This window comes from Lactuca serriola, chromosome 9 (genome assembly GCF_051521515.1).
Source record: "Lactuca serriola cultivar US96UC23 chromosome 9, Lser_US96UC23_V15, whole genome shotgun sequence".
NCBI lineage: Eukaryota > Viridiplantae > Streptophyta > Magnoliopsida > Asterales > Asteraceae > Lactuca > Lactuca serriola.
Genome location: NC_136416.1, coordinates 58,235,445 through 58,249,227, shown reverse-complemented (window position 1 = coordinate 58,249,227; position 13,783 = coordinate 58,235,445). Strand labels below are relative to the sequence as shown.

At 34.5% G+C, this 13,783-nt stretch overlaps 1 protein-coding gene across 1 annotated transcript; it reads left to right on the top strand.

Moving 5' to 3' along the window:
- The first annotated feature begins 338 nt into the window (after window positions 1-338).
- On the top strand, window positions 339-1,402 carry LOC145073592 (transcription repressor OFP13-like). The gene has a single exon (XM_079020134.1). The coding sequence runs from the start codon at window positions 468-470 to the stop codon at window positions 1,299-1,301; it is 834 nt and encodes a 277-aa protein (XP_078876260.1). The 5' UTR covers window positions 339-467; the 3' UTR covers window positions 1,302-1,402.
- Window positions 1,403-13,783: the final 12,381 nt, after the last annotated feature.

The window sequence follows — 13,783 nt, the reverse complement described above, 5'->3', positions numbered from 1 at the left end:
GCCCCTTTTTCCGAGATGAGATGTAGTTTATAAGTGGTATTTAGAATGCATGTTAGAAGTTTAAAAAAAAACAAATTTAAATTAATACACAATTCGTTGCATTCTGTTTTTACTAAAGCGAATTTTTAAGCAATAAACAGTTTATGATGCACTTTTATTAAAATTACGTGTCAAATCTAATATTTTACTTTTTAAAATTAGATGTATTAAAAAACACACTCCCAATTGATTATTCATTATTTGGATAGGAGGTGTGCATGCATATATTGCATTAAATAAGCAACATATTCCTCATGCCTCTTTATTATTAAATACTTACATCAAAGTCTTTTAACACCCCCTTCCCATCACCCCCCATTTTTTCTCCACCTCTCTATCTCTTTCCTTGTGATCACCATTAATACCAAACCAACACACAGAATTAATAACCATACAAACCCCCTTCTACACCACTAAGGATCAACATCATGAAGTTTATTCCTTCTCTATTATTGCTCAACAAAAACAAAGAAACATGGCGATGGCCTTCTTGTAAGAACCCCAAAACCATGTCTTTTCGGGTAGGTTCTGGTGATATGATGTTTAAAACCGTCAATTCTGTCTTTTTCGACCCCAAATATACACATCCGGCTGAAGCAGAAGCAGAAATGACCACTCCAGATTCGTTCTTCACGAACTCGTCAGAATCTGCTAGTATATCATCGGAGTCCGAGGAGTACTTAAACACTAATGAGTACTCCTCAGTTGAGAACATTGTCCGTGGGGCAAGGTCAGAAAGATTGTTTTTTGAACCTGGCCCAACTACTAGTTCGATTCTTGAAGGTAACAAACAATGTGTGGATATACTGATTGAAGGTGGTGGTGGTGGTGGTGGTGGTCGTGATGACTGTGGTGGCAATGGTGATATACCATATAAAGAAAGTGTGGCTGTGGCGATTGAATCTGAGGATCCACATGGGGATTTCAAGAAATCTATGCAGGAGATGGTGGAGAACCATGGATTGAAAGATTGGGAGTGTTTGGAGGAGTTGTTAGGGTGGTATTTGAGGATGAATGGGAAGAACCACCATGAGTTGATTGTTGGGGCCTTTGTTGATTTGCTTGCCGGAATTTCTGGCGGCGATGGCAACAGTGGCGGCAATGGTGGAACTGGTGGTGGTGGAGCTTCTTCTTCCGATCATTCTGTAGATTCTTTTGCTTCTGTTGCTTCTACTTTCACTTCTCCCATCTCTTCTCCTCCTTTGTCCAAACGTGGTGGTGAGAAGGAGATTATCGAGGAAGAGAAAATAGTCATTAATTAATTATTTATTTAATTACCTAGCTTCGATATTTTCTAAGATATAGAATTAACTTGTACTTGTATATATATATATATAATATATGTAGGATGATCATTTCAATCCCTGATTCTGGGTTGCGGTTGGATATCATTATTTCGATCCACTAAAAAGTCTATATAACTATGTTGTATTTTATCTACCGATGAAACATAAAATTTAGAAACTTAAATTGTAAATGAAAAACGATAAATGGGTCAAAACTCAAAGGAACCATATTTATCAAAGTATTTTAAATGCTTAGAATATTTTAAATCACTTTGTTAAAAGAAAAATTATTATTTTGATAATAAGTCAAAATCTATAAATAAGTCGTCACTAACTTATTTTAATAGCTTATAAGTTATAAACTATAAATCTATGCTATCAATAGGGTTATACCAGTGCTATAGCGACGCTATAGCATTTTGCGGTGATATTCGACTGCTATTTGGAAATAACGTTTACGAATAGCGGTGATGTTATTATTGGCGCTATTGGCCGCTATTTACCGCAAACCCCATCAGCGCTATAGCTATGCTACACCCGCTTTTACAATTTCGTACACGTTTGAGTACTTTGACAAAGAAAAAACCGATTGTGGGCTATTACAATATTACATATGTATTTTTTAATTTGTCCACTACACTTGTTTTTTTAATAAGTCCAAATAATGCATCTAATTAATTGGAAACTACAAAATAATGAATGACAATTTCTCCTTCTTGTCTCTTTTTGTACTAAGAAACCACAAACGACTTGAGTGTAATGACATTTTGACACATTTTAATTACCATAGTTATATATGAATTTTTTTTATATTAATTATATATAGTATTAATACTCCAATATATCAATTTTATATAAACATATAATATGAATTATATATAATATTAAAAAACGCTATATCACCGCGATTTCAAATTGCGGCATGTGACCGCTATTGAATTTCTAACTGCGATAACTGCTTAGCTATAAATTAAAAAGTGTTTATGAAAGGTCATAAGCTTGCCAAACACTCCGTAATCATCACAATATAAGCTTTTTACAAGTGTTTTTTCAAGTTATTTCACCTTAAAGCTCATGAAATTTATAGAAGGTAGTTGGAAAGTTTTTTTTTGTTTCTTTTAATATAAATTTTTCAAAAAGCTTATTTTTTTGGAAAAAATTTAGGTGTTATTTGTTTTTTCTGAGATAAAATGTTTGTAGTTTGTGGACCACGTTTGCAGACCTCTGTAGTAGAAAAGGTGAACCAAACGTCTACAGTCTGAAAAAAAAATTATTTGTTTTTTAATGTCTGTAGGTTGCTAAAAAAATTAAAATCTAAATAAACTGGGTTTTTTAGACTTAAAAGAGTTTTTCAATACTTTTATGATTTTAATATAGATAATTAACAAATCTGGATCACATTTTATATATTATTATATTAAAAGTGAAAAAAAAAGTATGAATTAACGTGTATACTTGATAAAAACTGACAAGTCTTGGTCGTAAAATTATACATAAATATTATAAAAAGGGATTAAAGAATTTAATACATAAAATGAATGAAAATTAACTTTGATTTCAAAATGAAAATTTTCAAAATTTCATTTTACTTTTCCAATGAAACCAATTAAATATTAACCATAAATATTTAATTTTTCAAAAAATAGATAATATTGCATTAAATAATATTTTATAAAATTTAGCACTAAAAATATACAACAATATTAAGATTTTTTTTCATATCTATATAAACAGTTCCAACGACTATTACTGTTATTAAATCTTTATTTATAAATTTGTCACAAAAGTCATGTTTTTGTCGTCAAACTTTTTTTTCTTAAATATTGTATTTTTTTTCCAAATTATTTATTATAGATAAAGTTGAAATAAATCTAAGTTTTAAAAAAAAAAAATACAAAACCAAGATATATGTGTTTCTTAGATTAGAAGATATCTAAAGAGGTTACAAGATTTTGGTCCACATTTGTGCCAAGAAGAGGATGTGCAGACCTTTTAAGGTTTGCAATCTTCAGAAAGACAAACATTCTGCGAAGACTAATGTCTGCGCGTGGTCTGTACGACGCAAACGCAAACATAAGATGTCAAAAAGATATGCAGAAAAAAAAAACGAACAACACCTTATTGTTTTTATTATATTACTAGATTATAACCTGTTGAAACCATTAATGGTATGTTTAAAACTATTATGTACACAAAATAAATATTCAATGTAAATAAAAAAAGTTATAGCTAAAGAACTTAATTAGGATAATGTATCTCTGATTTATTGGTATACATGAGATGTTTAATATGATTTTTAAAAGATAGACATAATAACTTTAGAAATTGTTTGAGATATTTATTATGATTTTTAAAAGATAGACATCATAACTTTAGAAATTGTTATCAGGATAAGTGTTTTAATTTTCAAAATTTTGAATCAAAATTAATTTGTTACCAAACAAATGGTAGATATTATAAGAATGTGTCATGTGTCAAAGATTTATGCTAGAAACAGGACATATGACATTTTTATAACCAAAGGCTTCACACTAGGAGTAAAAAAAAATCGTAACATATGAGTAATATTCAAAGTTTACACCATAAGGCACACGAAAAATGTGATTTTCTTTTAAGAAAAAACAAATCTATTTGAGAAGTTTTCAATAAGCAAACGAAACTTAAGAAAAGTAATTATGATATTCAATGACGTGCTACAATTCGTAGTTGTACATTTTTATTGGAAAATACATTACCATTTCCTAGACATGATAAGACAAAAAATTCTAATAATAAAATATTTTTGATTGAAATCTTATATTTGATTAGAGATGCTAATGAGAAGATTTTAATGCTATTTTAGAAAATGCTTCAAAAAATGAAAAGTTGACTTCTCCAACGATTCAAAAAGATATTTTCAATTGCTTTCCAAAAGAGATAATAAAGTCTATTTGTGATTAAAATGGTAAAGATGTGTTCCGTATATTAGTTGATGAGTCTATTGATGTATTCAAAAAAGAAAAATGGATATAGTTTTGAGATATGTGGATAGATTTCAGATTGTAAAGGAAATATTTATTAGAGTGATGTGCACGGAAGTACCCACTAATTTTAATATTTATAACCTAACAAATTTAGACTAACTATGCACTTGTAGGCAGTGTACCTAGTCATATTACAATATAGCTTAGGTAAGTCGGGTGTCGATCACGGGGAACGGTGTTATTAATTAATCTATTCACTACTAAATTAATCTAATTATCAATAAGCTAAAAAGGGGTTTTTATATGATTTTGCAAGATCAGACTAACTTAACTCAAATTCAATTAATAATTAAAAACACTCTTATCTAGTTCGAATCCACTTCATCCTTATAGCTAGCAATTAATTATGGATTATTAAGTTGGTTATTATTACATTAGTAATTTTAGGTCTAAATTTACCGATAGCTAATTAATTCATGTAAAATTATGTATGGTCACAAACAATTAAACACATAACCAATTATGTTTATGAATATGCTATGTACGATTTATCATGCAAACATAATTATGGTCATAATCTATGTTCTCTAGACAGCAAAGTTAATTACTTCAATTACTAACTAAGATTTTGGTTGATCCTAGCTCTAGCAATTCAATGCTCACTAAATTAATAGGTTATCAAGTTCATAAAGTTAATGGTCACTAAGCTACACATAACATGAATTTAAGCAACTAAAGCAACAACATAAGCATGCTAGGTAACAATAAATCAAACACAAGCAATTCACCAACTAAATAAATCCATATACAATTATGCTATTCATAAGTTTGAAGTTTCATCTAGCTAGATTCAGTTGCTCATAGTAGCAAATAACACACAAACACAACTCAAATAAGTAAACATGTTCAAAAGTATAAAACAAATAAACAAATTATGAACTTTTACTCTTTTGGTGTTGAAAACCCTTTTACAGGACCTTTCTTCTGCTGTAAATGGCCTCCTGGAACCTCTTTCTTCAGCCAAAAGTCTCCCAATTGATAATGGAGAGGGGTTTATATATTTTCTGGAAAATCACGTTCCACGTTGTAGCAGGAAGCTCCATGGCGTGACTTCAGGAATTATCTGTATTCGCCAAGGATTCTTTCTTCGCGTACTTATCTTCTAAAAAGATCGATTCCACGTTGTGGTTATTAAGTTCACGTCGTGACCCCAGTATATTCCGTGAATTACTTCATCTTTTATGCTTCAAGCCTCCAATGTTCCATAAATTGTCACTTTTGGTCCCTTTCTTCTAAAACGCTTTATTTTGGCTGCAAATAACATTTTATCCTTATAAGTACCATGATTCTATGCAAATAACCAAAATATTAAATAAAATGTAAATCAATATTGCCTAAAACTATGTATAAATATGGCAATATCAAAATACCCCACACTTAGGCTTTGCTTGCCCTCAAGCAAATCTGCTTATTTAAACTTAAACCTTCATCACTAGCATTACATAAAACAATCCAATTCCAGCTCAGCCATTATGCCAAGACCTCAACGCATGCATTTGTGTCTAAAATTTTCCTAAATGACCCCCATACTTTAAATACTCACAATCTTCATTAACAATTACCCACTTCTTTCGAACAGTGCTCATTTTATGTAACCCTACGAATCCATCCTCAGAAAGCTTTCTAACCTCAAGATATTTTTGTAAAGCTACCCAAACATACATAAACTAGAGAATTACAACTTTTTAGAAGATACCACAACTTGGAGCTCTTGAAGTCTTCTTTTCTTTAAGGTTTGATCTTTAACTCCATTGAATTCACTTCTTTCATGATTTTTGGCATCTTCAAATTTTTATTCTTTAGAACTTTGATCTTTGATCTTCATACTTTGACAGCTCCAAAATTATTCAAGAATCTTAACTTTTCGGTAATTTCTCTCTCTTTTTTTTCATGTATAACTCAATTTTTTTTATATCACTCAAAAACCTACATGCTTAAGACATATCTTTCCTGGATACATACAGGTTCAGGCTGCTAAACATGTTGCATTCCTCAAACTAAGCAGTGTTATGTTTTTGTTCCATGATTTCACTAAAGTAAGAGAGGCCACAAACGCATTATAACGTATATCGGCTCAACTAAACATTTAAGCTCTTATTGGATCATTCCACTAGCAAGTACAGTTCGAATAATTACTACTAGATTCAATAAAAAAAAATTTACCAAATTATCTAGCAATTTACTTTTTCTACCCCCTACCCCATACTTATTTCATACAATGCCCTCATTGTATGCTTAAAATAATATAAAAATTAAGAGAAAGGAGAAAAAGGAACAGACTCCTCTGGGCTAGTGGCGTGAACGAAACTCCAAAAGTGTGGAAAAACGTGCATCTCGAATATGGACCCTTTTTTTTAATATAAGAACTCGGACTTGAAGCCACTGTAAATGGTGGAGGAAAACGAACCACAATTGTCTTTAAAATGACCCCAAGAAGATGCGTGGAAAGCCATATGGAAACACACCTAATGGTCTTCAAAATAGTGAAATAAATAGAAATCACGTCGTGGTATTGTACAAAAACGCGAACAGAATATCCCAATTATAACAGTCCACGACGTGAAAATTTAATCACCACGTCATGGAAACTGGACCATCAGAAAATTAAGATTTTCCACTTCTTCATTCAACCCAACACCTTGACTAACATCTTAATGGGTTAAGACTCTTCTATTGTTGTATAAAATACGACACTTGTGGACTCTATCCTCTCTCTCTCTCTCTCTCTCTCTCTCTCTCTCTCTCTCTCTTTAACGTACCCCACATTTATTTCAAATTGCGGGTCACAACTCTTGACTCGACCTTACTCCTTTTCAAGATTCCTTAGCAAGCCGTAATCAACCAAAAGAACTAAAAGAGTAACATAATAGTTTACCAAAGTCTTACATTAACAAAACAAGTTCAACATTAACTAATACCACATAAAATAAAATAAAATAAAAACTAAACAGAAAAGAAATTAATCATCATCCTCTTGTCCCTGCACTCCACTCGGTCCCTCCCCATCGTCCCTCAGGATCCACAGATCTTCCCTTGTCGGAATATAAGGACATTGTGGTGGCACCGCAGGTGGTCGCACCACACCCATGTGGGAAAACATCGCCTCCAAAATTTGTGTGTTGTAATTCATCCCACCACGGAGATTATCCAAATATGATCCAACCCGGGTTTGGAACGGGTCGGTGGGTACTCATCCCGGGTGACGGTCTCTCTCAACTTCTCCCTGGGCTCTAACGTTTCTTCGTCTTCTCGCAGGAGGTTGCTCGGGTTGTTCTACCTTTTGTTCTCTATCTTCTGGGGGTATAACATAACCTCCCCGACATCGACCACCACGCGCATAACACCCAAAAACTGAATAGTCAAATCATTGTCTGGCAAACGGGTAAGGCTCCGCACAAATTCTTGGGACAAAATCCCATATGACCGGGCAGGATAGGTGACCAAATGTCCACCTGTAATGGGACTTCCTTGTCGTGAACTGGCCGCTTTCTTTCCAAAAACCTTGCTAGCATGTAAGGAATATCACAACACACCTCGGGAGTAATAATACTCCACAAAAAGAACAAATCTTGTAAAGAAACCTTATCACCGTGATGTTTATGATTGATAGAAAAGGTGATAAGGTAGTGAAAAAAACGATGCACCGGATTCTGAATTTGTGCTTCACTTGAATCATGAGAACTATACTCGTGATTTGTGATAGTGTGCCAAAATTGAACATCAAAAATACCGGGCGCAAAATCCCGAACACAACCAAGTAAAAATGGAACAAAGAATGGGGATTGAGTCTCCACTTCCATATAGATGACTCTTAGGATAGATCCTTAAGAGTAAAGAAGATAATGGGGATGATTAATTGGGTCGATTGTTTGATTGTTTAAACATAATAATTATATTATTTTGGGTTGAAAACCCTATGTACTCACCAGGTTTCCCAACCTGACCCACTCAGTTTATTTATATTACAGGTGTTGAAATTAAGTTACATTACAGTGAGAGATTAAAGATATGTAGATCACTAGTGTAAATATATGTAAGTTCTGTTTATGCTTATGTTTCTGTATTGACGATGACATCCCACATGTTTTAAAATGAATAAAATACCTTTCTTCATAAATGTTTGATAACATATTTATCGTGCTTTTCTGGGAACAAATTCCGCAACACTTTTATGAAAAATATTACTCTGATTTCAAACAAGCATAAACAAAAATCGGTCTTTTATGGCCATGAAAATGGGGATGTCACATGTAGACTCGGGGTCTTCAAGTGGTAGTACTGTTGGATTAGGTGTCTAAGCCCATAACTATAATTGGTATGTACTTGAATTGATAGCAGCACTATCCTTTTGGGTTGCCCTCAAACCTAGCAACCGGACAAGGAAATTATGAAAGGAGAGATATTAATTTATTATAAGATTAATAAATTAATATAAATAAATTTATTAATATGTTAAAAGATTAATATATTAATAAGAAATCATTTTGTTTAATTAATTGTTAGCCAGAAATTAATTAGAATTAATTTTGGGGTTAAAAGAATTAATTATAAGGTGCAGGGACTAGTTTGCAATTATCTAATAGTTGAGTGGCAGGCTCTAGAACCCCCTTGGATAAGGGTGGACGAAATCTTTAGGGGAAACCCTAATAATTTCGTCCATAGGGGCTTGGATAAGGCCCTTGGGTTTGCTTAGGCCCTAAGCAAAGGATAACTAGGGTTTCCCCTAAACCCTAGATCCCTCAGCTATATAAGGAGCCTCCTGGTTCATGTTTTGGTCACTCTTTTCTTTTGAAGAAACCCTAAGGGCCGAAATTTTGCATACTCCCTCTCCCCTCTCTCCTCTACTTTCATTCTTGCTAGTTTGGGTGTGATTCCATTAGAGGCATTACACTTGTGGTGCTAAGCTTCCAAGAAGATCAAGATCAAGATCAAGGGAATTATCAATTGTTTACTATAACAATTGAAAGGTATGTAATTACTAAACCCTAGTTTGGAAATTTTGATTATAGCCTCTCTCCTCTAGGGTTCTTGTTTTGCAATTCAAAGTTGTATGTTCAATAGATAAAACATAGATCCAAAGTAGGTTGCATGTGAACTTAGGAATTGTTTTCTAGTTTATTTGTTTTACCTAAATCCCATCAGTGATCAGAGCCTTTGTTTGTTTTAAATTGAATTGTTATAATTGTTGAATTGCAAATTAGGGTTTATAGCTATTAAACCCTAAAGGCCATTTTTTCGATTTTTAGGGTTGTGGATCAAAGGGTTTTTGAAAACCCTAGCCTCCAAAGAACCCTAATGGAAATTAGGGTTAGGGTTTTGAAAACCCTAGCCTCCTCCCCTGGAAATTTCGAAATATGCTATAAAGATTAGGGTTTCTTTGTTTTGGATAATAGTTGCCTTATTGGATAATTGAGAAAAATAAGGAAATTATCCTATCCCCATATTTTCGAAATCTAGAAGGGATATGGATTAGGATTAAATTAATTGTTTAATTTAATTAGATAATCCTTACCAGATTTAATAAATTAATTAAAAGTTAATTAATAGATAAATATTAAATCTAATTAATTGGTTTATTTAAATTTAAAATTTAATAGTTTAAATTTCGAAAAAATTTATATAAACCCTTGGAGTTTTAAAATGTTTTAAAACACACCTTATATATATTATAATTAAAAGTTAAATATTATATATGTATAAGAATATGGTCAGTCAAATCGCTAGTATGCCTCATTCACGAAGCTAGTCTATAAGGGGGGTATAAGGAAACTGTCTATAAAATGGTAGTTGAATGGGTGTCCACTCTCACCCACCGCTTCCTTGATTAGTGGAGGGTCGTTAGCAGAACGGATTTGATAGGACAACTACTTCCCATTAAAAGTATAATGCTATTAAAGAAAGTACTAGAACACTATTTTTCAAAATCCCAACTCTAGTTACTTCAGGAAAAATGTGAAAAGTATGCTAATCCATGAAATTGCACATTATGCTTTATTGGTCGTTAGTGGAGCGTGTGTGGTTAACCGGCACACTAAAAGGCACTAATAAAGAGTAGTAATGGGTATCTTATAATTATCATTTTGATGGAGCGTGTGTGGTTTACCGACACATCAATAGTTAATGATAAAGACAATAAGGTTACCAAGCACATTTGCATGGTTATTCACATCTAGTTTGTGATCCTCGGTATCCCAGTCACAAATAGTAGAGCATAATCCGAGATTAAAACATGCCATTAAATAGTTTTAATGTATCTCAAAAGAATTAGGAATTTCACTTCGTTTATTTTGTCTAATGGTGGAATTGGTGAATCGTCATTCACATACCTTTATGAGATTTGAACTTGGATCTCGGCATCCCATTTCTAAGTTGTAAATCGTCATAGTTGGGTCCTAACCTTGATATGATATCTTTGGGTTATTATATTGAGGTGTCTTGTAATCTAACTAAAACTATCTTTCTTTTCAGATGTCTACTCCTGGAAACACTTCTGCTTCATCATCCTCCAGCCACAACTTCTCTCTACTAAACATCTACTCCAAAGTCGTTATGGATGGCTCCAACTATAACGATTGGATGCGTAACATCAAGATGGCGCTTAGATTCAAGGACAAAGAGTATGTCCTTGAAAAGGAGCTCAAAGAACTTGATGAGTCAAAAGCCACTCCCGAAGAGTATGCTGCCTACAAGAAACACTATGATGATGCTACCAAAGTGGCATGCATCATGGTTGCAACCATGCCCCCAGAGTTGCAGAGGTACTATGAGGACTACTGGCCTTATGAGATGAACAAGGACCTTATGGAAAAGTACCATAAGCGAGCTCGTCAAGAAAAGTTTGAGGTAGTCAAGTCACTCATGGCTTGCAAGATGAAAGAGGGGGAATCGGTTGTATCTCATGTGCAAAGAATGCAACGCTACATAGAGCGTTTGGTCAAGCTCAACATTCACTTCGATGAGGAATTGGCCATTGACATGGTCTTGAACTCGTTGCCTGATTGTTATGGTCAGTTTATCTTAACTTACCATTTGAACAACACGGAGCAGACTTTGGCCCAATTGCACAACTTGTTGCAGACAGTTGAGGCAGGGATGAAGGGTAAAAGTATACCCTCCACACCTGCAAGTGCCCCTGTCTTGGCCATTGGACAGGGAAAGGGGAAGAAGAGGAAAGGTCCTCCCAAGCAAAACTGGAAGAGCAAGGTTCAAGTTGTGTCATCTAGTAATGGCCCGAAGGCTAAGCCCAATGGTTCCACTCCCCATGTTTCTGATCCAAAAGAGGCCATTTGCTTTTACTGGAATCAAAAGGGGCATTGGAAGAGATCTTGCCCACAATATCTGCAAGATATCAAGGATGGAAAAGTGAAGCCATCATCGGCAGGTATTTACACTATTTCTGCTAATAACTCATTATCTTCTCGTTCATGGGTCCTTGATACAGGATGTGGTTTTCATATCTGTTCTGATTTGCAGGGGCTAAAGGAAAGTGAGGAGATAGAGCATGGGAGGATAAACTTGATCATGGGGAACAGAAAGTCTTCACCAGTGACCAAGATCGGAGTTTATCAACTATTGCTTAGTAATGATGTTAGATTAGACTTAATAAATTGTTGCTATTCGTCTGAGATGACGAGAAACATTATTTCATTTCATGCATTGTTCTGACAAGGTTTTAAATATTCTTTTAATGATTTGAATGGTTCAATTTCTGTTTATAAGAATGGTGTTTTTGTGTTTGAAGCTTTACCTTGTGATGGTGTGTATGAAACAGCGACTTGTGTTGATAGCTTAGGAAATAGTGTACTTAATATTGACTTGTCTAATAGTGTAGACAAGGCATGCTTGTGGCATTGTTGTTATGACATCCCCAAAATCTCGGCCAGAAAAGACCGATTTTCATTTATGCTTTTAAATATTTTCAGAGTAAATCCTTTTGATTTGAAAGAGTTGCGGAATTTGTTCCCAAAACAAAACATGATAAAATAATATTTATCAAAGCATTTCATCAAGAGATGCATTTCATTATATAATCAAAACTCGGGATGTCATGTTCCGATACAGACCATAAAGCATAAACGATAAACATTACAAGTCATTCAACAAATATATACATATACAGACTTGTAAACAAAACAACAAGATGATCCATCCATCTTACGCCCTTGTGCCACTTCCTGTAATACAAATAAAACTGAGTGGGTCAGGCTTGGGAGCCTGGTGAGCATATAGGGTTTTCAACCCACAATAAATAAGTTATATTTAATTTCACCAACCAAACACTATCCCGATTACCCATTCCCGTTATCCTCACTTTACGTCCCTAAAACAACTATCTCAAGGGACCTAATCTAGGATTTTCTTCGGGACGGACATCACTGCGAAGGGGTTTCCTCAACAATAGATATCCTAAAGGCAACCATGAGGGGGATAGAGTACACCGGTGAACACATCGTTCACAACACCTACAGGTTATGAACCTGCTAGCGTTCCACTGGACTGTCTAGAAAGGGTCCGTGGTCGTTATCCATACTCCGCTGAATAACTAGATCAACAACAACAACAACATCGAGGCCTCTCATCTGTTTATTACACACCAACTATCTACCCATGTTCTACCCAACATATTAGTAGATAAAAATATACATTTGTATACATAGTTTAAACAAAACCTGTATAGCATGCTTGAATCAACACATATATCACATAACAGATGAGGCACACACACACATAACACATATCTCATAAAGAAATAAGCAGATCTATAAGATAGAAGAGAGTGAATACTCATTCACACATAACACAACCAAATATATACACATAGCACGTATTTTTATATAAAATACTTCGTATTATTGTATTAGAAGAAATAACTACACACTCACTTGATCAGAAGACGATCCGACAGCACTACGGCTTATAGAAGTAGTAATCCACAGCAGATCTGGAAGATCTCCTCGAAAATCGAACTTCTCGCGGGCAGAGCTTCGACTCGGGAACCGCGCTTCTCGGGATCTTCGGGATCTCGGGACTTGCCTCGGGGCTAGAGTATGATACCGGGGCTTCGGGGTAGCTTCGGGGGTTTTTGCACAGAGCTTCGACACGAAAACGAGAGGGAATTGGCAAAAATACCCGGAACCCTCGCATCCTATTTATAGGAGGCTGGAGCCTCGGAGTACGCGGGGCGTACTGCGTTACGCGGGGCGTACTGCCCAAAACGTCATTGCTTACGTATCCGAAGTGCTCGAGTGCGAGTGTCGACATCCCTCGGAGTACGCTGGGCGTACTCGAGTACGCGGGGCGTACCTCGGATCAGATCGGTGACTCCTTCGGATAATGCTTCCGAATTTCCAATTAAATTTAAATACAAAATATTAAATAAACTTCGGAAATTCATAACTTCTTCATACGAACTCCGTTTTCGACGTTCTTTATATC